This window comes from Electrophorus electricus, chromosome 24 (assembly GCF_013358815.1).
Source record: "Electrophorus electricus isolate fEleEle1 chromosome 24, fEleEle1.pri, whole genome shotgun sequence".
Taxonomy (NCBI): domain Eukaryota; kingdom Metazoa; phylum Chordata; class Actinopteri; order Gymnotiformes; family Gymnotidae; genus Electrophorus; species Electrophorus electricus.
The window spans coordinates 3795147-3821448 of NC_049558.1; the positions used below are offsets into that span (position 1 = coordinate 3795147).

A 26302-nucleotide genomic window follows, 5' to 3' on the forward strand; every position below is an offset into this window, starting at 1 on the left:
CTTCATACACAAGTGACTGCAAAATGGCTGAGTGACATGACAGGATTCCACATTTTTCAAGCTTTGAAGTGCAAAATTTAGGGTTAGGAGAGCAAGTGTGTGGGTTCTCTTTTCCCATTTTATATATATATATATATTTTTTTAAAATCTCACTTTGTTCTATACAATGCCACAGTGTTACTACAGCAGAAAGGTGGCACTGTGGCTCCCGGTAACACTCCTCTTCCTCCGGAGCTCAGACCGAGCAGTTGCGCCGCTTGGCCACACAGGGCAGGCCGCCGGAGCTCAGCCGCATCTTCACCCTTTGTCAAAGGCTGGTGGAGGAGACAGACATAGTGGGAGAGGATGGCGGCGGGAAGTTGAGCAGCTCGAGGACGGCCACGCCCACGCTGCTGCGCCGTGTGAACATGCAGGATGCCGCCACCCACTTGTTGCTGCGCGGGTTGTACTTCTCGATGGAGTTCAGGCTGGAGCTACCGTCGTTGCCGCCGACGGCGTACAGCCAGCCGTCCATGGAGACCAGGTCGTGGGTGCTCCTGTGGCAGGAAGAGAAGAAAACGCGCGTGTCAAACCGCACAGGGACACGGCGGCTGGGCTGAGACCCAGCGACAGGGCTTGGGCTCTGTTCCACCACTGTTTGTGTCCTGAGGATCACTTTGTGAACAGGTCAGCTACAGACTGTACTAGAAGCTGCTGATTATTCGTGTTTTGAGTTGGGGACTCTTACCTGCGGATGTTCATGGGTGCCACACCTTCCCAGGTGTTGGTTTTGGGGTTGTACCGCTCCACCGAATTCAGGCAGCTGGTTCCATCGTTGCCACCGGCGACGTAGAGCATCCCCTCCAGCACAGCCACGCCGGCGCTGCTCCGGCGACTCAGCATGTTGGCTATGGCGGCCCACGTGTTGGTCTGAACATTTAGGGAGGACAGAGACATCATGACAAAGAAAGACAGCTTTGGGGTAATGTCTTTTTTAAAAAACACCAGTAAAACCTCCAGCTTTTGAATCCTTGAAAATTGTAATACGCCCACTAACACCCTGATAAAAGCCCATAATTAGTCAGTATAGGAACATGAAGTATTGATTATATGAATGTGTGTGGGCAGGACAGTGCTCTGGAGCAGAATGGCACTGTGAACCCAAGTCATGAAAGTCCATGCAGAAGATGCCAATCTAATACTGTAATGTTTACTGCTGAATATTTCTTTATATGTATAATGCTGTAATGTTTACTGGAGGATATTTACTTTTAATCTTTACTGGAGGATATTTACCTATAATATTGTATTGTTTAATGGCAAATATTTCCTTATGTGTATAACACTGTCATGTTTACTAGCGGATAAGCGAGTGCAGTACCTGTGGGTCATACTTCTCCACCGTGGCTAGGTGTGAAGAGCTGTCATATCCACCAACCGCATACAGACTGCCATCTGTAGCCAGAGTGGCAGAAACAAATGGGTTTCATTAATACCGAAGCCCGCTTACAATGTGGCCTTTTCACATGGTGGACGCGAGCCCACTGCCAGTACGCTGAGGAACGTTTCATCAAATAAAAAAGTGAAACCGATCCTCTCTCACATCACAAGCGGCGACCTCCTGCATGAAGCAGACAGACAGCTGGTGATGTCATTCATACACACGGACATCAAGCCTTTCCACGGAAGGTTACTCAGAGAGGATTCTGAACGAGGGGCTCACCCAGTGTAGCCACTCGGACGTATCGTCTTCTGGTGCTCATGGCAGCGATGGAGGTCCAGGTGCTAGTTAGTGGGTCGTACCTCTCTGCACTGGGGGTTAGAGCAGTTAAGACAACTAAGAAACGTAGTCGCCATTTCAACTACAGAACAAATACATCCAAATGTTTCAGGTGCATAAGTTTTCCAGTCATCTGTGAAAATGTGACCATACTAGCAACACTTTCTCTCTCATGATAATTCCTCATTTTCTCAGCCCTTGAGATCTTCCTACCTGTTAAGACAGGAAGCCCCATCATAGCCTCCAGCAGCGTAGAGCAAGCCGTGGAGCACAGCCACACCCAAACAACTCCTCCTCGTTCCCATAGACACTTCAGGCTGCCAGCCGTTAGTCACAGGGTCATACGACTCAACAGTGGCCAGGTCGGAGGTTCCATCATACCTGAAAGGGGTGCGTCAAAATATCGCGCAACGATTTCAGTTCAATTTCCACTGGGAAATACATAGCCATTGTCAAATGGACCGGTTTACACCAGACTTTGATTTTACCGATTCTCCCATTTGAAAACGCCTCGAAGCATAACGACGTGACAACTCATGCTCAGGCAGACAACAAAAAAAAAAAAACTGCACCGGCTGTACCACCGTGTTGGGTATTCCCCGTGAGCTAATAACCAGAAGGAGCGGGGATAAGAGGTTGCTTACCCGCCCACAGCATACAGCTTGTTGCCGATAGCAGCGACGCCGACTCGTGCCCGACGCGTAGACATGGACGCCACCATGTGCCACCGGTCCGTCCGGGTATCATAGGCCTCGCAGTCTCCGTGAATAGCAAAGAGACTGCCTCCACCTGCAAGACATCACAAAGGGCAACACATCACCTCCAACCTACAACCTCCTCCTATTTCATACCTGTGCTGCACCAACGCTCTTCCTGCAAGCATGCTATGTCAGCGCGATCAGAACGGGCCGCACTCACCCACAGCAAAGAGCACGGGGCTGGCGCCCTCGCAGCGGCGGGGCCGCGTGCGGCTGTTTCCCAGAACACCCCTCTGCTCGGGCATCAGGTGGTACTTGAGAGCCTCGATCAGCAGGTCCTTGCACTCCGAGTGGTGGCGCACGAGCAGCTCTGTGTCCACACTGCTCATCAGGAAGTCGCGCGTCAGCAGCGGCAGGCGCACGCACTTCATCAGCTGGGGGTGGCGTGGGGGTGTCAGAGGGGGGGAAATTATAAAATTATCAAATTAGATCAAAAAGATAATTAGCAAATTATCTTTGGTTGACCAAAGGTGCCTGCTTCACTGCAGACAGGTACGTGGACTCACCCGGGGAACGTGCTGCCTCCGGGCATCGATGTCATGCTTAACCCAGCTCAGCACAGCCCGGTAAACTTCCTCCTCTGACGGAACGTTCAGATTATCACTAGAGATCAGATCCAGGACCTACCAGGCACGCAAGCATGAAACATGAGTCACCGCACCATGCAGGTGTACGTACATGTCATCAGAGCTGATTGGCACTTGCCAGTTTCGACAGGCACGTTGCTCATTAAGAACAAAAGAATTATCCAACTTGTATCATGCATTAATATAGTCATTGTGAAGGATCCCACAAGAAACATACATGACTCACTGAGCTACCACCAGTTGAAGGGGGAAGCTCTGATGGGCTCCTGGTAAGGTCAAGATAAAAGAGTGTGTTTTTGCCTTCAGCTAATCCATAGACACCACACACGCGCATGCACACACATGTAGGTGAGTATATGGGGCCGTTGTTAAGGCACACAGTTTGTGTGTTTGTGTACAGCAAACAAACCCACGTTTCCCAGGTCTAAATTAGGGGCAACCTTCATAGCCCAGTGGGCACAGGGTTTAATTACACACCGCTGACGCGGCACCAAGCCAGTAACAACTGCTGTAAAATACGGGCAGGAGAAGGAGGGGGAGGGAGACAGAATCACATTCTGTCACTCACAGAACACGCTAATCAACGCCTAAAACGGATCTAGGAAAAAGGACTTAGGAAAAAGGGAACTAAAGAGCCTTTCAGTCATAGAATGAGAATTCTCAACTTTGAGCAGTAACAACACTACTCAGATTATTCCAAAGAAGCATTTTCTTTGAAAAAAAGGAAAAGATGAAAAAAAAAAAAAAAGTCAAGACACCGAAGAACAAGAAAAAGCAATCTCTGCCAGCATTTAGCCAGCGTTTAGCACGCCAGAACCTGCAGCTCAGCCGTGGTCTTGACGTGGTGCGGCGCGTATTTGTGCTGGCTCATCAGCACTGGCAGAGGAAGCGCTGTATTCAGCAATGGCCAAGAGAGCGAAGCTCCAGAGATCTGAGACGAGGTCAGATCGGGAGCACTCGCGTGTGTGCTTAAAGTAAAGGCAAGATGGGCAAAAGGAACAGGAAATGTAAGAGTAAACGTAACAGCGGCCCATGGCGGGAGGATGCCGACGAGAACTCTTGGCTGCTTGCTCAACCAGTCTGACAAGCGAGCACAATCAGAAGGCGCTGGAGGCAGACTGTCCTTAAACTTATACAAGTTTTGTATACACATTTTTATACACGGTATACAAATCAGTATTTTCACTAGCTTCTCTGCTGTCAATAAGCATAAGAAAAACATAGAAGTACACAGAGGCAAGATTAAAACAACCCTGGGATAACACTTGAGAGGTAGGCCATTAGCCATTTCTACTTCCTGAACCACACCATTTACAGATCCCTGTGCTCCTTAACCTCGGCAGTCCTGTACCCTCATGGGCATGCGTATCCTCAGCTCCTCCTCACCTGTTTGAGTGGCAGCAGCATGAACTCCTCCGTCTTGGACACCTCCACAAAGTGCTGCAGCACGTACTTGTGGGCCGACTTGAGCAGGTCACTGCAGGAGTGCGTGTCGGCGAAGCCGCGGATGCCCAGGCAGTTGGACGGGTCCAGCTGACTCAGGAGGAACTTGCAGCAGGCGTCTCTCACCCCGTTCAGCTGCAGGAGGCTGGCCGCCGGCAGCAGGGTCTACAACGCGCCACGCGCACGACCGAGAGGGCCGGAGATCAGCCAAGGAGAGGATCTTACAGGCACGGTCCCGTATCATCACTGAGCTCACTGAAGGTTGGGGGGGGCTATGCCGATTTTGCACACAGATGCTAGGAATGTCAGAGTTTATAACATTTCCGGTGAGGAAAAAGTGAAGTTGACCCTTTAACACTTGTCAGTTTGGGAAGGTCAAAGGTCTACATCAGTGTATCTGTATGACCCTATAAGTGACATTACAATGGCATTAAATGACGCATAACATGTATGCATCAGCAAATTCTATTCATTAGGGAGTACAAGCTACACAGATGCTGCTCTGCTTCCAACACGCTTGTTACTTCAGGTGAATGAGTTAGAATTATGTTGAATTAGCCTGGCTTCTAGTTCTACTGCCGAATTACAGACATTCTACGTGTCATTAAGAAGGACGCGTTGTGTACCTGCACGTTGCCTTCGCCCACTACTATCTCAGCGGTGTACGCGTACTGCACGAGTTGCTCCAGCGCCTGTGGATCCATGTCATGCAGAGTCACGTGGGTCTGACGGCTCTCCGACATCTCATCTGCACAACCGCATACAAACGCTGCACCAAATGGGTTTGTTTTTTTTTCCTGCAGCTGCAGTTTTAAGTTAATGGGTCAGTTTGGCAGACAGTTAGACAGCACTATTTTAATAAAGCCTGACATTCAGAATAAATGAAAAACTCACAAGCATGATTAGGTGAGCATATTCAGATGCCATATTATTACACTCTGCCCAGTCAGCAATGAGGAATTCTATCCATGTTTACATTTTCCAGTATTTGTCACTGTACTTTAAATATATATTGCCTATGTATCGAGTCTAATCTTGGACTAGAGGAGTTCCATGGTTGAATTACCAATGGAAATTCTTTCCCATCTAGGCTAATGCGTAGTCTGGGTCTAGGAGACTGGCCCTACATGTTTTATTCAATACAGATTATTAGCCTTTTATTAGACTTGTTGAACTGAACACATCCTGTTCAAAGCCATTTAACATTCAACAACTCACATGAGATTATTGATTAAGTGACTGAGCAATGTCTCTTAGGATGGAATTCCGCTTTGAACCGGGATGGGCTTCTCCCAAGCATCGTAAAACAAAGATAATCTTTAAAATGGTAGAAAGGTGTTACATTGAACACTCTCTCTCTCTCTCTCTCATATTCAAGATGATCTTAACACTACGATGATTTTGGGAAACTGAGCCCCACTTTGCAATGTTAAGATGCAATGGCATTAACAGCGGATATCTTAGTGGTTAATTCTGCTGGTGTATGGTAAGTTCAGAAGAGAGTAACGGCAGAATACTGCCCACACTGTCCTGACACATACCATCACACTCTAGCCTGAGCTGCAGTGAGGGGGGCAAATGGGAAAAACGTGGCACCTGTTGACCTAAGACCGGAAAAGGAAGAGAATAGCGCATGGAGGACAGGAAGTGATGTAATGCAGGATGGGCTTTTACAGGAAGCTGTGCTGATACACGCAGGAAATACCTACAAACAGTGAGTCTGATATGCAGTTACTGGTATTAACATAACTAAAATGCTTTGGAACATTATAGTTGGAGGATTGCTGGAGTTTCCAACGTGCACAACTGGTGACAAATGTTTTGTTGTCGTGTCACATTAAATCCTTTATAAAAATGAGATTAAAGTGCGACTGCATTAGCTGGGAAGGCTGAGTCAGATGGGAAAGAACGAAGGACAGAAATGACAAAATAAACAAAAGCATTTAGAGGAACAAGGGAGGCGCAGTGCTCAGCAGACGCCTTTAGCCAACGCATTAGGGGAATGTAACCTATCCATCTTTGACCAAAAGAATCCAAAAGTCTTCACATTTCGCAGAGACGGAAAACACCTACTTGTAAACATGGCGTGGAAGTACGGGCTGCAGGAAGCCAGCACCACCTTGTGCGCCTTGATCTCCTTGCTGGCCACGTGCAGCACGATGTCACAAAGGAGGCCGCGCTGGCGCATCCTGTTCATGGACACGAAGGAGTCGTGGTAGTGGCGCTTGGAGTTGTGCGAGATGCTGTGGCCGTCGCGGTTCAGCAGCTGCATGCCGCCCTCCATCATGGCGCTGCACTCTGGGGCCTGCTGCTCCTGCTGCCGGGGCCTCACTCTCTGCAACTGCAGGCACATCGTTAGCCAGCACCCACAACCACCCCTGACCCCCATCCAGATATAAATGGTAAATAAATGATGATATATGGATGATATACGAAGATTCTGCTTAAACTAGCAGTATATATACTGCCAGTTCAAGCAGAGGCTTCGTATATATCACGATATATCGTCATTTATTTATAAAACAGCAGTCAAGAGTGATTTCCAACAGGTGGTGCTATTGTGAATCATTTGTGAGAAGTACATCTTGCCACATAGACATTTAAGCTGAATGCAGATGAAAAGCAGTAAACCATGCCAGACATTTTCTTGCTACTCGATAAGACAGCTGGGGTGGAAAAAATCCCTTTCAGTCACTAACAGTAGCAATATCAGGTGACAGCGGTATGTAACCTGACAGCTGCAGTGCACTGCATGCGTGCCTGTTCAGTGACTGAAACAGGCTAATTATAACCAGCTAATTACAATTATAACCATTATAATAATTATAAATACTCTTTTTCTGATTGGATGAGCTATAATACAAAAAAGATCCAGCAGCTAAGATGCGATTGGTCCTAGGGATGAGCAATGAGGTTTCTTCAGCTGAACAAAGGGGTCAGGATGGCCAGCAGGACTTCATGACATCGGCAAGATGTGCCAAAGCTAGACCATCAAGCCTTATAAACCTCCCAAACAAAGCAGAACCGTGCAGAACGTCATAGGAAGGACATGTAAATTGTACAAGATAAGAGGTACACACTCTGCTGGTAAGCATGTGAGATGGTGCATCATGTTGATGTTTGTTTAATGAGACAACAGAGCAACTAGCCCACTAACACATCAAAAGAGTCAAATGTAGATGTCATAGAAGCATATCCTGGTCTAGTTTCTCTAGATCATGTAGGCTTAACATGGTTTGGATAGATTTCTTAAGGACAATGTTACATTTTAGAGATGTACCTTGGGTTGCACCATATGGTAAACCAGCATCAAGGTCCTTAACAATAATTTCTTGTTGCATACAAAAGCCATCAGGTTTTAACAAAAAGGCATCACTTTAAAATAAGCAGCTTTATATCTTGCAGATTTAGTGGCCAACATTGGTATTATTATTATAGTAGTATTCCTGCTTTTGTCACAAGCAGGTGTGGTACAGTTTGAAATTTTCCCAATATGATGACCTAGTCTAAAAATATCACAGTTTCACAGTATCACAGTATAAATTGACAATTTAAAAACACACAAGCTGAAGACTGAAAACAGCATAAAACTGAAGCCAGTATTATCACTGTGAATTACATGTCCATGTGGGCTGTATATAAGGGGGATAAAAATCACCCAGGAGAGAATCGCATGGCTTTTTTATAGGCTCTGAAAAATACTGGCCATTTTTCAAGCCTGTCCAATGTCATATTTTGTGATATGACATATTTTACAATTAGACACAGTAGCCACAACTCATGAATGTGTATTTTATCATTTTATATGACCAAATGTATGGGATGGGGCGGGGGGGGGGGGGGGTCCCATAAGCCTATGTACCAAACCAACATATGCACCAGAAAAAAGACCAGAGCCATAGCACCTGTAAGCAGCCAAACACGTGTCTGTTGAGCTTTTCATATTTCATATCCTCTGCTCTACCGTGGATCACAGCAAACATTAGGGAGGCCTTCTCCTACTGGAAGACAGGAAGAGATAACCAACTGGGCTAAAGTACTCCTTACTGAAATATCCTATTTCCAAATAGCACTCTTAAGGCACCTGTTTCATCATTTTTTCCAGCATACAGCAGCACCACTGTTCAATAAGTCATATCCATAAGGTCGAAGGATTGTGGGTTACTCTGTTTAAGAATGACACTATCATTTTATAGCAATATAAGAGCTCCAAATACATGTTCAGTGGAAACATCAATGACGGGTGGGTTTCCACAAGCTGCACACATTTATTCCTCCAGCAACGCTGGAGAAATTGGATTCTATGTCTCCTTGAAGTAAGAATTCAAAGTTAGTCTGGAAACGAAGAAAAGATATGTACGGTCTCAAATATGTTACAAGCATTATTACCTTCCTTGCTGTGGATATCCTTTTCACTTGACAGAAGCAAATAACACTAATTGTTTGAAAAGATCTCTACAAGCATGGTGTCATGAGCTTAAATGTTTCAAGGACCGATAAAACTTTGGCTACAAATGACTGATGTGGCTCAGTGAAACCTGATAAAACATGAACGATGCATTGCATAAAGAACCTGGAGCACAAGAGTATGGCACTTACAGCTGTTGAGCAGTCAGACTAAGGCCACAGCTGTTGTTTCCTCTAGCACACGATGCAGACAAGCTGACCCGTTACCATGCCAATCGCTGTTGCCACCAACACCCTTCTATCTGACTCAGCATAAATGTACGCCCCTCAAAATCTTTGACATGGAGAAACGCAGTTCCAGGGCTTTGCATGTCCCCCGGCTCCACGGTCTCCCCTCTTGCCCATTGTTCCAGGCTACAATACAAATGCACAGCGCTCCCGTTGCAAACAACCGAGAACATGTTCCTGCAGTTTTACTCACCCAAGCCCCTTTGGTTTACACAGCCACCAGCGAGAATCCTCGGGGGAATACTGCGTTAGATGTTACGATGGATGCCTGCTCGTTTTATCCGGTCCCTTCCTTTTGTCCCTCTTAGGGGAGCAACTCGTGATGAATCAGGTTCGGTCCAGCATGTACTGTACTGTCCAACCACTGGACCGTGTAGGACATATAAAAAATGTAGAAAGCCCTAGTTTGGGGTCTGTGTGTTGTTGACGTAAATGCAAACCGCAAGAGTGCCAGGTGATGACATCAAACTTTAAGGTAGGCTTACCCGGAGGGTTAGCCTTGTGACCTACAGATAACAAAAACAATTAGGCACCAATTCAAATAATCTCCCCAAAACAGCAATTTGTCACGGATAGGGTCAGTGCAGTCCGTGAAAAGAAAGCAACACCGCCTCGCTCGGTGCCTTTTGCGGTGGGAAACAAGTCCACCTTAAATCAGTGAACTATTGGAGGTCTGTCTTGTATACAGCACTCTGGAAATCTGAACCTTTTTTTGTCTATATCGCTTAGACTGCAGGAACATTTACTGGAAGACACGACCTTTATGACAGAATTTTTTTTTAGCTAGCTAGTTCGTTGCTGGGATACCTAGCTAGATATTTCTCTATTTTAGCTCAGATAGCGGATATTTACCAAGTGACAGCTGGCTCTTTTTAGCCAAACCGTACTGTAGCACATAATGCGATACAGGTAGTGAACATGCCCGTCGCCTGGATAGTTGCCTGGGTAACACTGACGATAACTCTCCGTCGTTATTTTAGTGAGCGAAGTAGCTAAAGAGCTAGCGTTAACTGTCTCGCAATGACTTTTGAAAAATGACTTTCTAACGGTTTTCCAGCGGAGTCGCAGTGTCGGCAAACCTTGAAAAAAGGCGTTAAGATAGGAAAGGAGAATGGGTTTGGATGTTCAAACCTTGAACAAAAGCGTTAAGAGGCGAATGGGTCTGGGTTTGAAACTCAGGTTAGCTAACCTAGGTTAGGTACTGTATTTGTCTACATACACGTACAACAAAAGGGGTTTGTTTGTTTTTTGTTTTTTTTACATGCAAGTGGATTTCTACTACTGACCACTAGTGATTCTTTTAAAAATAGGTACGACTTTAGAAACTACTGAACACTAGGTACGAGTCTTTTAAAAACTACTGAACACTAGCTAGGTACGACTCTAAAAACTACTGAACACTAGGTAACTTTATATTTACGGAATTTAGCAGAAAAGGCAGTTACAAAAGTGCTTTGTCATTTACTCAGAAAATTTACTCATTTTTTTAAAAACTACTCAACACTGGGTGACTGGTTCTTTCTAAACTACTCAACACTGGGTGACTGGTTCTTTCTAAACTACTCAACACTGGGTGACTGGTTCTTTCTAAACTACTCAACACTGGGTGACTGGTTCTTTCTAAACTACTCAACACTGGGTGACTGGTTCTTTCTAAACTACTCAACACTGGGTGACTGGTTCTTTCTAAACTACTCAACACTGGGTGACTGGTTCTTTCTAAACTACTCAACACTGGGTGACTGGTTCTTTCTAAACTACTCAACACTGGGTGACTGGTTCTTTCTAAACTACTCAACACTGGGTGACTGGTTCTTTCTAAACTACTCAACACTGGGTGACTGGTTCTTTCTAAACTACTCAACACTGGGTGACTGGTTCTTTCTAAACTACTCAACACTGGGTGACTGGTTCTTTCTAAACTACTCAACACTGGGTGACTGGTTCTTTCTAAACTACTCAACACTGGGTGACTGGTTCTTTCTAAACTACTCAACACTGGGTGACTGGTTCTTTCTAAACTACTCAACACTGGGTGACTGGTTCTTTCTAAACTACTCAACACTGGGTGACTGGTTCTTTCTAAACTACTCAACACTGGGTGACTGGTTCTTTCTAAACTACTCAACACTGGGTGACTGGTTCTTTCTAAACTACTCAACACTGGGTGACTGGTTCTTTCTAAACTACTCAACACTGGGTGACTGGTTCTTTCTAAACTACTCAACACTGGGTGACTGGTTCTTTCTAAACTACTCAACACTGGGTGACTGGTTCTTTCTAAACTACTCAACACTGGGTGACTGGTTCTTTCTAAACTACTCAACACTGGGTGACTGGTTCTTTCTAAACTACTCAACACTGGGTGACTGGTTCTTTCTAAACTACTCAACACTGGGTGACTGGTTCTTTCTAAACTACTCAACACTGGGTGACTGGTTCTTTCTAAACTACTCAACACTGGGTGACTGGTTCTTTCTAAACTACTCAACACTGGGTGACTGGTTCTTTCTAAACTACTCAACACTGGGTGACTGGTTCTTTCTAAACTACTCAACACTGGGTGACTGGTTCTTTCTAAACTACTCAACACTGGGTGACTGGTTCTTTCTAAACTACTCAACACTGGGTGACTGGTTCTTTCTAAACTACTCAACACTGGGTAAGTGTGATTCTTTTAAAACTAATGAACACTAGGTATAAGTCTTAAAACAGCACCAGACCCAAACTCACCTTTCTGCGGCGTCTGTGTCTAACCGACAGCGTAGGTTTCTTTTTGTGAAGAGTTCTCTCCAGTTTTATATACGACAGAGGGTGATGCCTCAATGGCTGATTCTACCTAGAAATACACGTCTCTGTCGGTGGAGGGTAATTATACAGTAATACACTAGATTACACTACTGGCGTGTGATATCCAGCTACATGTCCCCTCACAACAGCTCACTCGCTTGTGTTTTCACTGCTTTGTCAAACAAAACTATTTTTCTGTTGCACGTCAGTCCACACGCATGTTTCACGAATCTCACTGTCGTCACCAAAATTACCAAATTAAATGAGTTGAATTACTCAGTCAAATAAACACTCACGGCTGTGCATGCACTCGGCTAGTCGGAATGAGTGTGTCATATGTTAAATTGTAAGGGTAATTTTATTTTCTTTATATTTATTTTTTTTCGCGACATCAAGCAATGTGAAACACAAGACCAACCGACTAGACGCGAGGCATTGTGGGTATTGCGTCCACAAGCACGTTTGTGGTCAAGCATGGCTCGGGAAAACAAGAGGTATGCTAAGTCTTCTTTGAGCTTGCATTTCTTTCGCATTTATTCTTAAACGTCAGTCAGCCATTTAAGCAAATGGCGTCGTGATTTCGGAGAATAATGTCATTTAAGATAAGGGTTGGCTGACTGGGCGATGAGCGTTTTAAGTAGCTAGTTAGGAACAGGACGTAAGCGCTAGCCGGTTGTCCAGCTAACGCACAGTAGTTGAGTTATCAGCTAATTCATGCTTTAGTGTTCTACTGCACCACAGCAATGTTAAAAAGAGGATGGTTATACAAAAGATATTTCTTCAGATAGTCTCTTAGCCAGTAAACTAACTTTAGCCAGCTAACTGAGCCGGATGGATGCATCATGACGAATGGCAGAGCAGCACACTGGACTGTGCCAATATTCTATACGTATGCTTTAAAACGTACAGGAACAACAATATGTTTAGCTACAGAAGACCAAATGAAACACTTAGTGTAAAAGTGATGCCGAATTTGTAAAATGTGTAATGGTAAAGGTAGTTCTCCTTGAGCAGCGGTTGTGTGTACGTCTTGTACTGTGTTCTGTTGCAGGCTGCGCCTATAGATGTGTGTCACTCCCTGACTGGGCCTTTTAATGGGCTCTGTTAGTAATTACTCATATACCTTGATTTGATACCCCAGCTTTTGTGTAATAAAAACTCACTGTGGTTGTGCCGCAAAGAAAATGTGGGAGGGTTTTTGGGGTAAGATTATGCCCGTCTAAATTTTGGTAAATGTAAGAATTTCCCGGTGCATGATCTTGATTGTGCCCTAATGGCTGGTCGCTTCTTTTCAGCCACATTGTTTGTGTATGCATTGTAGGAAGTTAGAGGATCTCAGTGTGGATGAGTTCCTGTCTGGATTTGATGCTTTGGAGAGAGAGGACTCTTTAGGGGCCTCACCGCAAGAGAGTGCGGAATATAAAGAGTCTGTACTTCAGGAGAGGTAAGCGTGATTGTGGTTATCATGGAAAAAGAGAGCACACTATTTTCTTGAGTTGCCGGATGACCGATATATTCATAATGGTCCTGATTTTTGACATATGACTGAAGTGACATTGCAATTAGAAAGAGCAGCTTTTTGGGGAAACTGTGCAATGGGGGGTAGAGAGGGAGGAATGTGGCATTGCTCATGGGTAGTTGTCGGTAAAAATATTTATTATAAAAATATAGTAAGTTCTTGACCAACAGATCTACAGCTCACATTGTGTCATAGTCATCGATTGCTGTTGTGATACTTCATATGACGTATGTTCTAGCCCTGACTTCCTTGGCCCAGTATATGAAATGGGCTTTGGTTTAGATTCCCTAATTGATCTTTAGAGCACGGCACACGACGTAACGGCAGAATAACAGAGAGTCGCTAAAGCGTTTGCTCTCTCTGTTTTTAGTAGTTTAAAGAAGAGGGGCCAAGCATCTGAGCACAAAGCACAGTTGTCCAGGCTAAAGCACAACGATCCAGAGTTCTTCAAGTTTTTGCAGGAGAATGATGAGAAGCTTCTGAATTTTGCTGACTCGGACAGTTCTGAAGATGAAGAAGAAGAGAAATACCACAAACTGCCTTCTCAGCTCGAGGTATGTCTGTCTTTACAGTGTGTGTTGATGTTTTAGCCTCGTATTTGTAGTAAGCTTTATAATTAGCATAACGTGTTCAAGGCTATATAAGCCCCCCCCCAACAGTAGTAGTAATGCTACCTAAAAAATTATCAACTTGTGTTCTTGCTCTGGGAGATTGAGATGCTCTACTCTGAGATCTCTTAACCACTGGCGGTGTGATGGTTCATTCTCCCATATGCTCCTCCAGTACTACTTTGTTTCAACTCTGGGTGCATCCACAGTCCAGATCCTATTGCACTGAAACTGAGAGTATACTTTGCTTCCTTCTGGTGTACTTTGGTTCGTCGGCTAAGAGGCATTTACTCTTTTGGCGGTTGCTACTTTTGTGCATCTCTGTGGTCTGGATGTCCATGCTGTTTGCTTTTGTTTAGCAGAGCCTCAGTTGTGTCTTGCTCAAGGTATTGCTCCTGTAGCCACAGTGCATCTTTGACCTTTTGATCTTTCAGTCTGTATTCTTCTGTCCAGCTTGTCTTTACATATGCAATTTATTTTTAAGTAAATTGGATTACATTTTATGCAATTTCCTTGGTAGCCTCAGCATGCTACTACTATCTTTTTTTTTTTATGTGAAATTTGAACCAAGATGCCCAGCTCGGATGAGGAGGGGGAAGAGGATAAAAAGGAGAAACGAGTCAAGAAATCTGCAAAAAAGGCCATAAAAGTCACAACTAAAATGATTGATGACTGGAGAACAGAGCTGAAGGTAATACCTTTTCTTTGTGTTGATGAATATTTTAAGCAGTGCAGCCTATGGTCAATCAGCTTTGCTCCAAATTACATGGTAATTTGTGCTGAACACGGCCTGTATAGATCATCTCCAGCACTTCCCAACCTGTGATGTGCTTCTAATAAAAGAGCCATGTCTATCATTGGTTTCATATTTTGATTATTTCTGTATATTCTCTCGACTTGCCCTGTAGCAAGCGCCTTCGGCGCGTTTAATAAGAGACATCACACAAGCCTTCAAGGCTGCCGTGGCAACCACGAGAGGAGACGGCGATAACGAGTGTCGCTACGCGGTGGCAGACAGCTCAGGTAAAAGCCTTGCTAGAATCCGGTGGTACGCGTGGTGGGCGAGGTCGAAGGGTCCACATGAAACGTGCCCGTTCTGCTTTCAGTGTTCAACGCGCTGATCCTGTTGTGCATCAGAAACATGCACGCCTCGCTGACCAAGCTGCTGCACATCAGAGCACCAGACAAAGACCAGAAAAAGTAGGCCCCTGTGGTCCTTCTGTTGCCCACTGATCTCTGTCTATTGTTCACATTTTTGCTGCACTGTGGCTGGACTGCATTGTTTGTGTCTTATTTGCCAGCTCAGCTGTGTTTATCCCATCCCCCCAGATTAATATTACCATCATCAAGTCCCAGGTGGCAGAAGCATCAGCTCGATATTAAAATGTACTTAAGTGGGATTGTCCAGGTGTGTGTTTTTGCATTTTTTGCTTCCTTTAACCGAGCGGCCGGCTCGGTTTTCAACATGCAGAAATGTGAAATGAAATCCAAATTTCTTCGTAGCTGCTGGGTAGTCTGACTCAGTCCACGGTCACTGCTGCAGTACTCCGCCATGCCCACCAGATGGTGCCCTACTACCTGTGCCTGCCTAAGCAGGCCCGGCAGTTTCTGAAGGTGAGGGTTGAAAATACCTGGTCTCTAGATGTTTTCTTTTTTTTTTTCTCTCACGCCACCTTTTTTAAAAACCTTTTGTGGTCTACATGTTGATCTGGTACTTGTGTTCACGCTTTGATGAACTGTGTGCTGTGCTGTGCTGGTCTACACCTTAATGGTTCCTATTTTTGTCTATGTGCGTGAGGTACACAACGGTTGAAGTGCCACTTCTGCTGGTAAAACAGCTAGCGAGACCGCTTAGCGGGGCGTCTGATGCTCTGCCATTCTCACCCTTGGTTGCGAGCACCTTGTCCCAGCATTAATCGTCGTGCGTGCCGTGCCGTAGTTATTTTCCCTCCTGCTTCTCTCTCTCTCTCTCTCTCTCTCTCTCTCTCTCTCTCTCTCTCTCTAGCAACTGATAAAGCAGTGGAGCACCGGCGAGGAGACGGTGCGCGTTATCGCCTTCCTGGCCCTCAACAAGATCTGCCGTCACAAGCAGAACGTTTACCTCAATACTGTGCTCAAGGTGACCAGGCATTGTGACCTCAAACGCCCTCAGCACTGTTGCTACTTTAAGGCCGTCGCTCAACGTTTTTGTGAACGGTCATTGCAAATCCTTTTAACTGGCTTGATAATGCTTATATGGCACCCAGAATCTGATTGGTTTACTGCATACCAGTCTTTCTGATGAATGGCACCAGTGGTCAGACTAGGATGTCTGACTATAGCAAAACCACATGTTTTTCATAGTTTTTATGATGAACTATAGTTCACATAATCCTGGCTGTAAGTAGTAGGAGTAATTGATGACGCTATTATTTGATAAAGATAATGGAATAAAGTAGTGTTATCCAATATTGATATTTGATATCTAATCATCTACTGATTATGTATTAATTAAACGATAATTAAATTTGAGGTTTGTCAAATTTAAATGAGAGGTTTGTCTTTAGTAGAATAAAGAATCTCAATCAGTTAGTGTACAGTACGGTGTATTATTGGCAGTGTCTTCTTATGGCATAAAGCCATAAACCATTAACAGCCGTAACAAATGTCCATCTTGGCTTGTAGCAAATGTACATGGCTTACGTCCAGAACTGCAAGTTCACCTCGCCCACCACACTGCCCGTCATCAACTTCCTGCAGCACACGCTGGCTGAGATGTACGCGCTGGACACGCACGTGTCCTACCAGCACGGCTTCGTCTACATCCGCCAGCTCGCCGTCCACCTGCGAAACGCCATGAACATGAAGAAGAAGGTGCGCACACCCCCACCCCTCACTGTCCCGGCAGTCCCATGCCTCGCTGCGGCTGCTTTCACGTGCGGAGGTGCTAATGATGGCCCTCCTTCAACGCTGTGTGTGTGTGTGTGTGTGTGTGCATGCAGGAGACCTACCAGTCAGTGTACAACTGGCAGTACGTGCATTGCCTGTACCTGTGGTGCCGTGTGCTGAGCACCATCTACCCCAGCGAGGTGCTGGAGCCGCTCATCTACCCGCTGTGCCAGGTCATCAGCGGCTGCATCAGGTGCGTGCACGCACACGCAGCAGGCGTGAGCCCTGGGCAGACGAGCGCTTGACCCTATCCTCCTGAATAGGGCTTGAGCACGTGGAAGAACGCAGGAAATCAGTTTTATCGTGCATGTCTAACCTCATCGTCATCGTCCCAGCGCGCTAGGGGGGAAAAAAAGCCAGTGGCCGGACGATCCGACGGTTGACCGCGTGGTTCGGAAACTTGTGATTGCTTTAAAACTCAAAACAGTCTGTCGATTATTGCTAGTGTGATGCTGGCAGAATGAAAGTCATGTGCTAAAAGTTTTCATCTGAAAAACAAATCCATTTGATGGGTCGTGTTTCGGACCCGGCAGCACTGACTTTACAATACGATGACTTGCTGCGGCCCAACGGTACCATTCTATGGCATATTTAGCATCATACTACATTCATTTTCCACGTTCCTCTCAGGTCTTTAGGGCAGCTTTAATCAGAAATGGTGTCAGTTCCCACAGCAGGTGGCAGTGTTTACTGTATTAAGGGCCTGTGCTGACTTTATACTGGTTACCTGTTAACTGTTTCATTAGGGCTCTAATAGTACGTAATACATTTTGTATGTGAAGTTTGGTGTTTTTTAGAGTAATAATCTTTGAACCAAGTGACTGTGAAAAAATTGGCAGCGATAAGACTGCAGTTGTGTAGCTCTTTTGTGTCTCGACCAGAGTGAAGCCTTGACTGCAGCTCTTTAAACTTTGAGCCAGTGGTTCGATAAATGATTGTGTGTGTGTGTGTGTGTTTTCTTGGTGTTCTAGGTTGATGCCCATCTCTCGGTACTACCCACTGCGCTTGCACTGTGTCCGGGCTCTTCTTCTGCTCTCGGGAAGGACCAGAACATTCGTGCCAGTGCTACCATTCCTCCTGGAGGTAAGAATGGGCCTCGAGGCTCAGGCTGTCCCTTAGTGATGGAACTTCTTTTGAAAAGGTTGCACCATGGGCTGTGCTGCTCCACGTGGTCACGGCTTGGGTTTCAAGCCGTGGCCACGTGAAGTTTCAGTGATTATGGTCTTACAGTCTAATGGTTCAGTGTGTGTGTGTGTGTGTGTGTGTGTGTGTGTGTACGTACGTGTGTACGTGTGTACGTGTCTATGGATGCATGTGCTGGCATGGAATGTGAGTGTGTGACTTTTGTCACTATGGCAGTTTTGTTCCAAGGCCAACTGCTAATAACAGGCTTCAAAGCACTTTGTTCCCGAGATAAATGGCAGAGTTATTTCTGCGCTTGCTTACCTGTAGTCCATACGTGGTCCGGCGCCGCAAACTAACTACTTCCAACTTTCCAGCTGTGTTGTGGGAGTCGGAATCGAATACTGGTCTCCACCAAAGGACAGTTTGAAATATGAAAGGCTGTGTGAACGTGGGGGGCAGACAAGGCCTTTGTTTGTTTGTGCTTGGTGGGTTGAAGCCTGCGAAACGTGCAGGGCAGGGGGTGGGGGGCTGGTTAAACGGTCACAAGCACCCACCACGGCAAGAGATGAAAGATTGACAGGACGGAGTGTTTGGTTTGCGTGTGAGTGTTTGTCCAAGCGCCTGGGTGCGCTGGATATCTTCGTTATCAGGAGGAGCGGAGGTCACAAACCGTCAACATTTTCCACCGCGCAAGACGAGTGGCGTGCGTGCACACGCGCGTGTGTGTGTGTGTGTGTGCGCGCATGTGTGAGAGAGGCTAGCTGGCTGGCGTGGGCCCCTGCGGTGACAGCTGTTGTCAGAATGGAAGCGTGGAAGCGTCAGCAGCCGAGCCCAGCGGAAGAAAGGAGGCTGAGGGGGAGGAGGAGTGGTCACTGCTCCCCCCAGGCCTGACCACGCTGTGATAAAGCCCCGGTGGGGGGGAAGTGTGTGTGTGTGTGTGTGTGTGTGTGTGTGTGTGTGTGTGTGTGTGTGTGAGAGAGAGAGAGAATATGGTGGGGGTTCTGTGGTTTAGACGCAGTTCTGAGCACGCTGTGCAGATCACATCCTTTATGCCTGTGGCGACCCTCGCTCTGCTCCCTGTGTTTATTTGTGATGCTTGCACTTCCTGTTTTTATGCTTTTGGTAGAGAGAGGCAGAGGTGTGCAGCTCCTCTCCTTAATTAGAGCAGCAGAACCAGCGTTCTGCTCGTGCTCTCCCTCTCCCTCTCTCTCTCCCTCCCTCTCCCTCTCCAAGTCTGTCGTTATTCCTCTCTGTGTGTGTGTGTGTGCTCCCACCCTTCCAGCTTATTTTGCGTGCGTGCGCGTGCGGCGCTTCCTGCTTTCTCGGCCTCTGAGCGTATCAGGTTGGGACCCGTGCTCCACCACTTCCCCCCCGCGTCCCACGGGCCGACACCACATCCGCTGTTTGTGCAGGCCAGCCGCCCATGAGCTCTCCTCCTGAGACGCACACGCGCGTCCACCCACCCTTTCACACCCGCCCACCCCGCTTTGGCGGTAAACGACCTCTGCGAGACCTCTCGGCCATCTCCGGCCGAGGAAACGGAGCGAATGTCCTGTGGAGAATTCCTGCTGTTGGCCAAGCCTGGCCGAAGACATGGCCGGTCGTAGAAATCGAGGGAGCGACGTCAGGTCATATCTTCATAACAGCAGCAGTTTTCACTTCAGAAGTCAATTTTCACCCTAGTACAGAGAACGCATAGAGAACGAACCCATAGATCCGTGTCTCTGCAATCAGTTACAGCCTGTATGCCAGTTTCGGAGCCTTTATGTCTTGCAGTGCTGTGAGTTTCAGTGATTATGGCCTGATTTTTTTTTTTATCAGAGCTGCAGCCACTTAAAATCAGCTGACCGCCAGCCCACTGCTCACAAGCTCAAACAAGGCAGTCCTCCCTCTTGTGCCCAGGTGTGTGAGTGCACCATGTGTTCATGTGCTGTACGTACACACACACACAACCCTACAGATTCCTCACTTGGAAATCTTTGTCTGAAATGTGACCTTGCCTCTTTCCACAAACCTCAGACCTGCCTCGCGTCTCACTCACACACACCTGTTTAACAGGCTCACAAGGGGGAGCTGTTAGCACTTAAGTGCTTTGGTTGGTATGTAGTGGTAGGGCATTGCACCAGTAATACTGTATGTTTTAATGTATAGTACAGCAGAGCAGTTGAGTGACTGAACCCAGTGACGATTACTAATAAAACTAACCAGTCACATACTGTGTTTGTAGCATAAAGAGCTCAAGCTATAATTGCTATGACTAAGAAAATCTGTTTCTAGGTTCTAAAAGGCTTTGAGAGGCCGAAGATTATAACCATGCTAAATTGGTCGCTATGCTGTTAATCTCCTGTAGTTATCCTGTTTGTGTGCTTTCGAAAGTCCTGAGTTACAGCTTCACTTCAATGTTGCTGGTAACCGAGGCTGGTCTTAAACGTAGACTAAAAAGTGCTTTCGGTGAAGAACATCTGCTGCCATCACATCTTGGTCCAAGACCAGGCTTAATTCATGTCCAGGAAACCAGCCTCAGTAGCACGCTGAGAGAGACTCTGTGTTCCGCAGCCCTCTGCACCCTCCTGCTTCTTGTTCACGCGTCCCGATAGTTAGCAGGCTGGGCCTTTTTAGCTCTCATTTTGTTTCCTTCTCAGATCTTTCAGCAGGAGGACTTCAACAAGAAGCCGGGGCGCATGAGTCTCAAGCCCATCAACTTCGCTGTCGTCCTGAAGCTCAGCAAGACCAACCTGCAGGAGAAGGCCTTCAAGGTGAGGCCTGGGCGAAAGCCTGGCAGGCCCTTGCCCCGCACGCTGTTTCCACGCTGCCCCGGCTCGACCCTGGTGTTCGGTGGCGAACGAACCTTGGCTCCGACAGCCTCCCAATCCGCAAGTCCGGTCCCTGTCGCCGAATGCTGTCAGTTCTGAGCGTCTTGTGTCATGGCCGTCGAGGTTGATGCTTTAAAGCCTGAGATGAATGCGTTGTCATGATGATGCGTACTATTAAGCAAAAAAGGATGGTACTTTTCCCAGCATTTCTCTGTTTTCATATCGCTAGGCACCTGTCTTGTGTTTTGGGCTTTACTGGCTACCGCAGGGACTGGGAAGTGATAATCTCACAGCGGCCAGTCAGAGTAATCGTCAGTACTTTTATGTCTATTTTCATGCGTAACCAGTGCAAAATTTCCGAAGAGGCTTGATATACTGCCCAGAACATAAACAATGGATAAGGAAAACTTTTATAATGGTTGTTTTCAGTTTAAACTCTGCCAGGCATCTCCAAGGACAAACGTGGCGTTGTATGAAGTTTTTGTGAAGCCGAATTCCAGCATCACAGAAATGCAGTGTCTTTGGCTTAGCACTCGAGAAGGTCTCCTATGGTGGTGAATGCAGTGACTTTAGTCATTTAGTAAAAATGTGTAAACGTGATCTCTGTTGACTGACACTGGTGCTTTTGACACCTGTGTGTTTAACTTTCAAGTGATGGACATCTTCATGTGAAACACCTTAAATTGGGACCTTTGACAGGCAAATCAAGTCTTTCGAGAGCTTTCAATTACTTCCAAAAATGAGGTTAACGAACAATATTGAGTCGTTAATTTTTCATTTAGTCCAGTGAATCCAGAGATCCAGAGAACTGAATGTATCTGCCAAATATGTGACTTATTTTAAAGTAAAGGTGTAGTTTGGAATTTTAAGCTTTTCAGTGATGATAAAAGTATTGTAACCCTGTAATTGCAGAAATATTGTGACGTGCAATACTGCCAATATCGGGGGATCTGATATCGTGATGTGCAGTACAGCCATGCAGGGGATCTGTCACTTCTTTATTTCAGGGGTTTCTTCACATTTCCTGGCCCTGAAACAGGCTCCGCCCCAGCCGGAGCAGAATTCCTTAGCTGCTTGGGTTCGTTGGGTGCCATCGATGCGGGAGACTGTACCACAGGAGCTTTTCATTAGCTGTTTGATCTAAACTAACTAGCTGGCTAACAAAAGAGACATGTTTCTAATTTTGTGGCAAAATTTGTTCATTGTACTTTTTGGTCCAAGAACAATCTAGATCTGGGCTAACACGATTGTCCTGGTCATTTGTCCTTTCATTGGCGGCATTTGGAGAAAAGTTTTAATTGTAATCCGCCTCACATATCTAATGAAAGAATTTGTTTCTGATGAACGTTTGTGCTTGTGGATACCTTTTGGTGAGGGTAAAGACACTTTCCAAATTATATATGCCTGCATGCATGTAAGGGAAGCTGTTGTGATCACGTTGGCTTCTCCTGTTCAAGTTGAACCGTTTTTGTTGCCGGCTGCATTCGAATAACGGCAACACCCGAGTCACGTTTAGGAGGGCAGAGAGAAGAAACGGTCTCGCGTGCGTCTCACTGGTCCCACACCCGCGCAAGCGTCTCACTCCCCCGCCGCCGTCAGCCTGGATCGTGTTCGGGGGATGAAAGCCCGGGCAAGGCGCGAGAGCGGCTGAGGCGCCACGCTGCTGCCAAGAGGATTGCCGCGCGGCCCGCGGGGATTATCCCACCGTCTCGTTTGGCAGGTCGCAGTTTTGCCCCCGCTCCTGCCCGCTCCTCCCCCCGTCGCGCGGCGGGAGCCAGGCCGCCGAGCCCGCGGGAAGCACCGCTTAAAAAAAAAACCAAAAAAAAAACCTCTCCCTCCTCGCCGAGCCGCTGCTGTCAGCACAGGGGCTTTCCGTAGCGGAGGAATGCGCTTCGTGAGGTGCCCTGTGTGGAGGGGGTTGTTGGGGGTTGTTATTTACAGCGTGGCAGGCTGGAGTTTTGGGTTTGGTGCCAGGCCCAAATGGGGTCAGGATTAGAAGGGGGTCCGCCCAGTAAGCCACGTGGGCGAGACGCAGCAGGAGACAGGTGCAGAGTGATCTGACTGGTGCCAAGCTGCAGTTCCTGGGAGACACACCCCTTGGAACAGCTGGCAGGCACACTGCGTTAGTTTGGTGTAATTATGCTGCAAGGGGTGTAATGAGAATTAGTTTTGAAACTTGTGGAAGGTCGGACAGGTTTGCGAGTATTTCTCACAGACAACCATAAACGCACTCTGTGTATCTGTTCGGTGTTTGTATTTCTTTCGTATACATTATTTATTGCATTTATTTATTGAAATGTGCTTGACACCCGTCGATTATGTCTGGACAGGCCCCGTTTGGTTAAAGCTATAGTTTGTAATGAGCGTGTTTGCTTGCGTGTTCAGGATGGCCTGATTGAGCAGCTGTACGACCTCATACTGGAGTACTTCCACACTCAGGCCCACTCCATCGGCTTTCCCGAGCTCGCTCTTCCCACCATCATCCAGGTACGCCGTTTTTATTTGCCTTTCCAGTTAACGTACACCTGCTGCTGCATTAGAGGCAAATAATAAAGGTTAAAAAAAAATAACGGTAGTTCTCATTAGACAATTCTAGACCTGTAGACCATTTTCAGTTGAAGGGCCAGGCAGTAGGTAACGGTCAGGCTTGTTTAGTGGCCCATCTAGCTTGCCGTCCACCAACCCAGCCCCCACCTCGCTGGTTCTTTTTTTTTTTTCGCAACAGCAACTGTTGGGCCCACATCCTGCTTGAGAGGTGCCGAGGGCCATGCATGGGACATGCTGCCACTAGACACCCCCCCCCCACACACACACACACACACACACCCACGATCATTTACTTTCAGCCTTTGCACTCTCCAAACAGCAGGCTACAGTCCTTTTTTTTTTTTTTTCCTCTGTATCACCAGTGCTCTTCGCTCATTCATACACACACACGAGCTCGCATGCACCACCCACACACACAGGCCACATCCTGCTCTTTGGCCAAAGCACAGGCCTCCTCAGTGCTGTTAAGTCAGGTTCTGAATATTTATTCTTCTGTCCTGAGATGATTCACGCGGGTTTTTTTAATGCCCGCCGTCGGCTTACCCCTTCGTTTTATTGTTGGAGCGCGTGTGTGTGTGTGTGTGTGCACGCGCGCACGTGCTTTCAAAGCAGCCTAGACTTTATATCTCTGCAGCCATATACCAAAACAAAGCAGACCCAAGCTCAAGTGAAGCCCTCTCTTCTCACCTGCTCTGCGTTAATTTTAGTTTTCAGCTTTAATTGGGGTTAGTTCCGTGGTAGTCCACGGCTTGGTGCGCCTTGTCCCAGTTGTTGAAAGCGCAGGGAAATGGAGCGCGGCGCGTGCGGCCCTCATCTCCCCCTCTCTGCGCCTCCAGCTGAAGGCGTTCCTGAAGGACTGCCGGGTCTCCACCTACTGCAAGCAGATGCGGCAGCTCCTAGAGAAGGTGCAGGAGAACAGCGCCTTCGTCACGGCCCGCCGCCAGAAGGCTGCCTTCGGAGTAGCCGACGCCCCCGCCGTGGTGAGTGAGAGCCATTGTCATCTTCCTGCGCTGACCTTTGCCCTTTTAGCGTCAGAGTTTGCACCCTGCATGCACATGCCGCAAACACCCCCACCCCCCACCCCTCCATCTACCCGCCCTTTGGCTTTGTGTGGGTATTTATAACGCGCTGTGGTTAGCACGCTCTGACCCTCTTGCACCTGCAGCTTCCAAATTTCCAACTCCCCGCACCCAGGCCACTCTCCAGCGAGGCTGCCTGTCTATAAACGTAGACAGAAAGTACGCGCAGGTTAGCGCCTTCGTCGTGGCCCTGCTCAGACGCGTGCGTTTTGCTCGCGTCACGCGCACTGGCACGCGCACGTCAACACAAACTAGTAAGTAAGCAAGTGCGACTTTACAGCCGTTGGTTTTTATTATCCTTCTTCCCTGAAAACTCGCGCGGCCTTCCCCTGTTGAGCCAGACTGCGTTCGTGGCCAGACAGTAGTGACCCGCGTGTCTAGACTCAGACAGGGAGACGCCTGTTTTAGTAGGGTAAACCCACTGGACTCCCCACTGCTCCACAGGAGCCGCGCCCAACCTCTCCGTCATGTACAGGTGTCAGCTGGCTACCACTACCCAGCTTCTCTCTGAGGAGTGTGTGTGTGTGTGTGTGTGTGGGGGCTTTTACATTTTTTAAACATTTTTTTGTGTGTGTATAACGTATGCGTACATGCGCGTGCACGCGGGGTGATTTTGATAGGAGATTCCTGCTGGAGACACCCGGAGCCTTACAGACTGACCCCTGACCAGCAGGGCATACTGGAAACAGAGCATAATGTGGAGGCAGTGATGGGTGGGAAAGCTCCCTAACAGCATTTCTCAGTGAGGAGGAGTGAACCGGAAGCCCAGAAGCTCTTCAGTGGCTTCATCTGGAAGCTTCTCCAAACGTTACTCCATCAGGAGGCAGGGGTGTGCGCGCCTGTGTGTGTGTGTGTGCGCGCCTGTGTGTGTGTGTGTGCGCGCCTGTGTGTGTGTGTGTGCGCGCCTGTGTGTGTGTGTGTGCGCGCCTGTGTGTGTGTGTGTGTGTGTGTGTGCGTGCGTGAGAGCGTGTGTGTGTGAGAGCATGCCCGGCAGCTGGGAAATGGCGGTCGGAGCAGTCACGGCAGAGGGGTGAGGGGGAGGGGCGTGCCGCGTGCAGAGGGCGTGAGGAGAGGCGAAGAGCCGTTTCCTCCCCGGGGCGAGCTCCACGCCACATCCATCTTCATCTCCGCTCTCATCCGTCACCCTGCCGGAGCTCACCCCCATGCCCCCCCCCCCAGTCACACACACGCACTCGCTCTCACACACGCACACACATGCGCCCCCCTTCCCCCAGACCTGCTCTTAGGGCTGATAAATATTTAAGACCGTTTAAGAGGGAAATGAAGGAGGAGGGGGGTGTGTGTGTGTGTGTGTGTGTGTGTCTCTCTCTCTCTCTCTTTCTCTCTCTCTCTCCCTCCCTCCACCCCCCTCCTCCCGCTGTAATCTAGAAGGCTCCAGCGGGCGGGGGGCAGCGGGGCCGCAGCAGCTCCACACAGGCAGACAGCGTGGCACCGCGCCGGGGCGCGTCTGTCGCCGGCCTCCGGGCGGCAGGAGAGATGTCCTTCAGTGGCTCGGCCGCCACAGCGACCTTTTAAGCAGCGCCGTGGCTGCGGCCGGCTGGCCTGCTGCCCCGGCGACCTGCCCAGCAATCAGCCAAGCTTTAATTAAAGCCACCTTCGCCCGCCGCGGCCGCCCTACTGGTGCTTGTTC

The 26302-nt window shown here is 47.6% G+C and overlaps 2 protein-coding genes across 4 annotated transcripts in view; one reads left to right on the top strand and one right to left on the bottom strand.

The window, feature by feature from the left end:
- On the bottom strand, positions 1-12215 carry klhl17 (kelch-like family member 17). Of its 2 annotated transcripts, none has more exons than XM_027014528.2 (12): positions 11976-12215; positions 6621-6888; positions 5174-5295; positions 4491-4712; positions 3024-3140; positions 2678-2891; positions 2404-2548; positions 1973-2140; positions 1703-1791; positions 1361-1434; positions 728-909; positions 1-536 (listed from the first exon to the last, which is right to left on the bottom strand). In XM_027014528.2, the coding sequence occupies exons 2-12, from the start codon at positions 6832-6834 to the stop codon at positions 308-310; spliced, it is 1776 nt and encodes a 591-aa protein (XP_026870329.1). In that variant the 5' UTR covers positions 6835-6888; positions 11976-12215; the 3' UTR covers positions 1-307. The 2 variants fall into 2 exon arrangements, with proteins under 2 accessions (XP_026870329.1, XP_026870328.1); XM_027014527.2 differs by lacking the exon at positions 11976-12215 and adding an exon at positions 9436-9863.
- Positions 10521-26302, top strand: part of noc2l (NOC2-like nucleolar associated transcriptional repressor) — a 22524-nt gene continuing 6742 nt past the window's right edge. The window contains exons 1-15 of one of the 2 annotated variants that reach the window (XM_027014526.2): positions 10521-12526; positions 13354-13476; positions 13922-14105; positions 14731-14850; positions 15068-15182; positions 15266-15359; positions 15489-15567; positions 15663-15773; positions 16165-16278; positions 16824-17012; positions 17141-17280; positions 18059-18170; positions 20855-20968; positions 23411-23512; positions 24409-24552. In XM_027014526.2, coding sequence (XP_026870327.2) covers positions 12369-12526; positions 13354-13476; positions 13922-14105; positions 14731-14850; positions 15068-15182; positions 15266-15359; positions 15489-15567; positions 15663-15773; positions 16165-16278; positions 16824-17012; positions 17141-17280; positions 18059-18170; positions 20855-20968; positions 23411-23512; positions 24409-24552 — 1899 coding nt within the window. In that variant the 5' untranslated portion in view covers positions 10521-12368. The remainder of the gene's footprint in view (positions 12527-13353; positions 13477-13921; positions 14106-14730; positions 14851-15067; positions 15183-15265; positions 15360-15488; positions 15568-15662; positions 15774-16164; positions 16279-16823; positions 17013-17140; positions 17281-18058; positions 18171-20854; positions 20969-23410; positions 23513-24408; positions 24553-26302) is intronic. The other variant, XM_027014524.2, reaches the window with a different exon arrangement.

Bases quoted from the DNA above. Each gene is read 5' to 3' on its own strand.
- klhl17 (XM_027014528.2), bottom strand. From the start codon at position 6,834: ATGATGGAGGGCGGCATGCAGCTGCTGAACCGCGACGGCCACAGCATC. The intron at 5,296-6,620 runs GTAGGTGTTTTC...GCGGTTGTGCAG, and splicing joins CTTCCACGCCATGTTTACAA to ATGAGATGTCGGAGAGCCGT. The intron at 2,549-2,677 runs GTGAGTGCGGCC...GATGTCTTGCAG, and splicing joins CCCCGTGCTCTTTGCTGTGG to GTGGAGGCAGTCTCTTTGCT.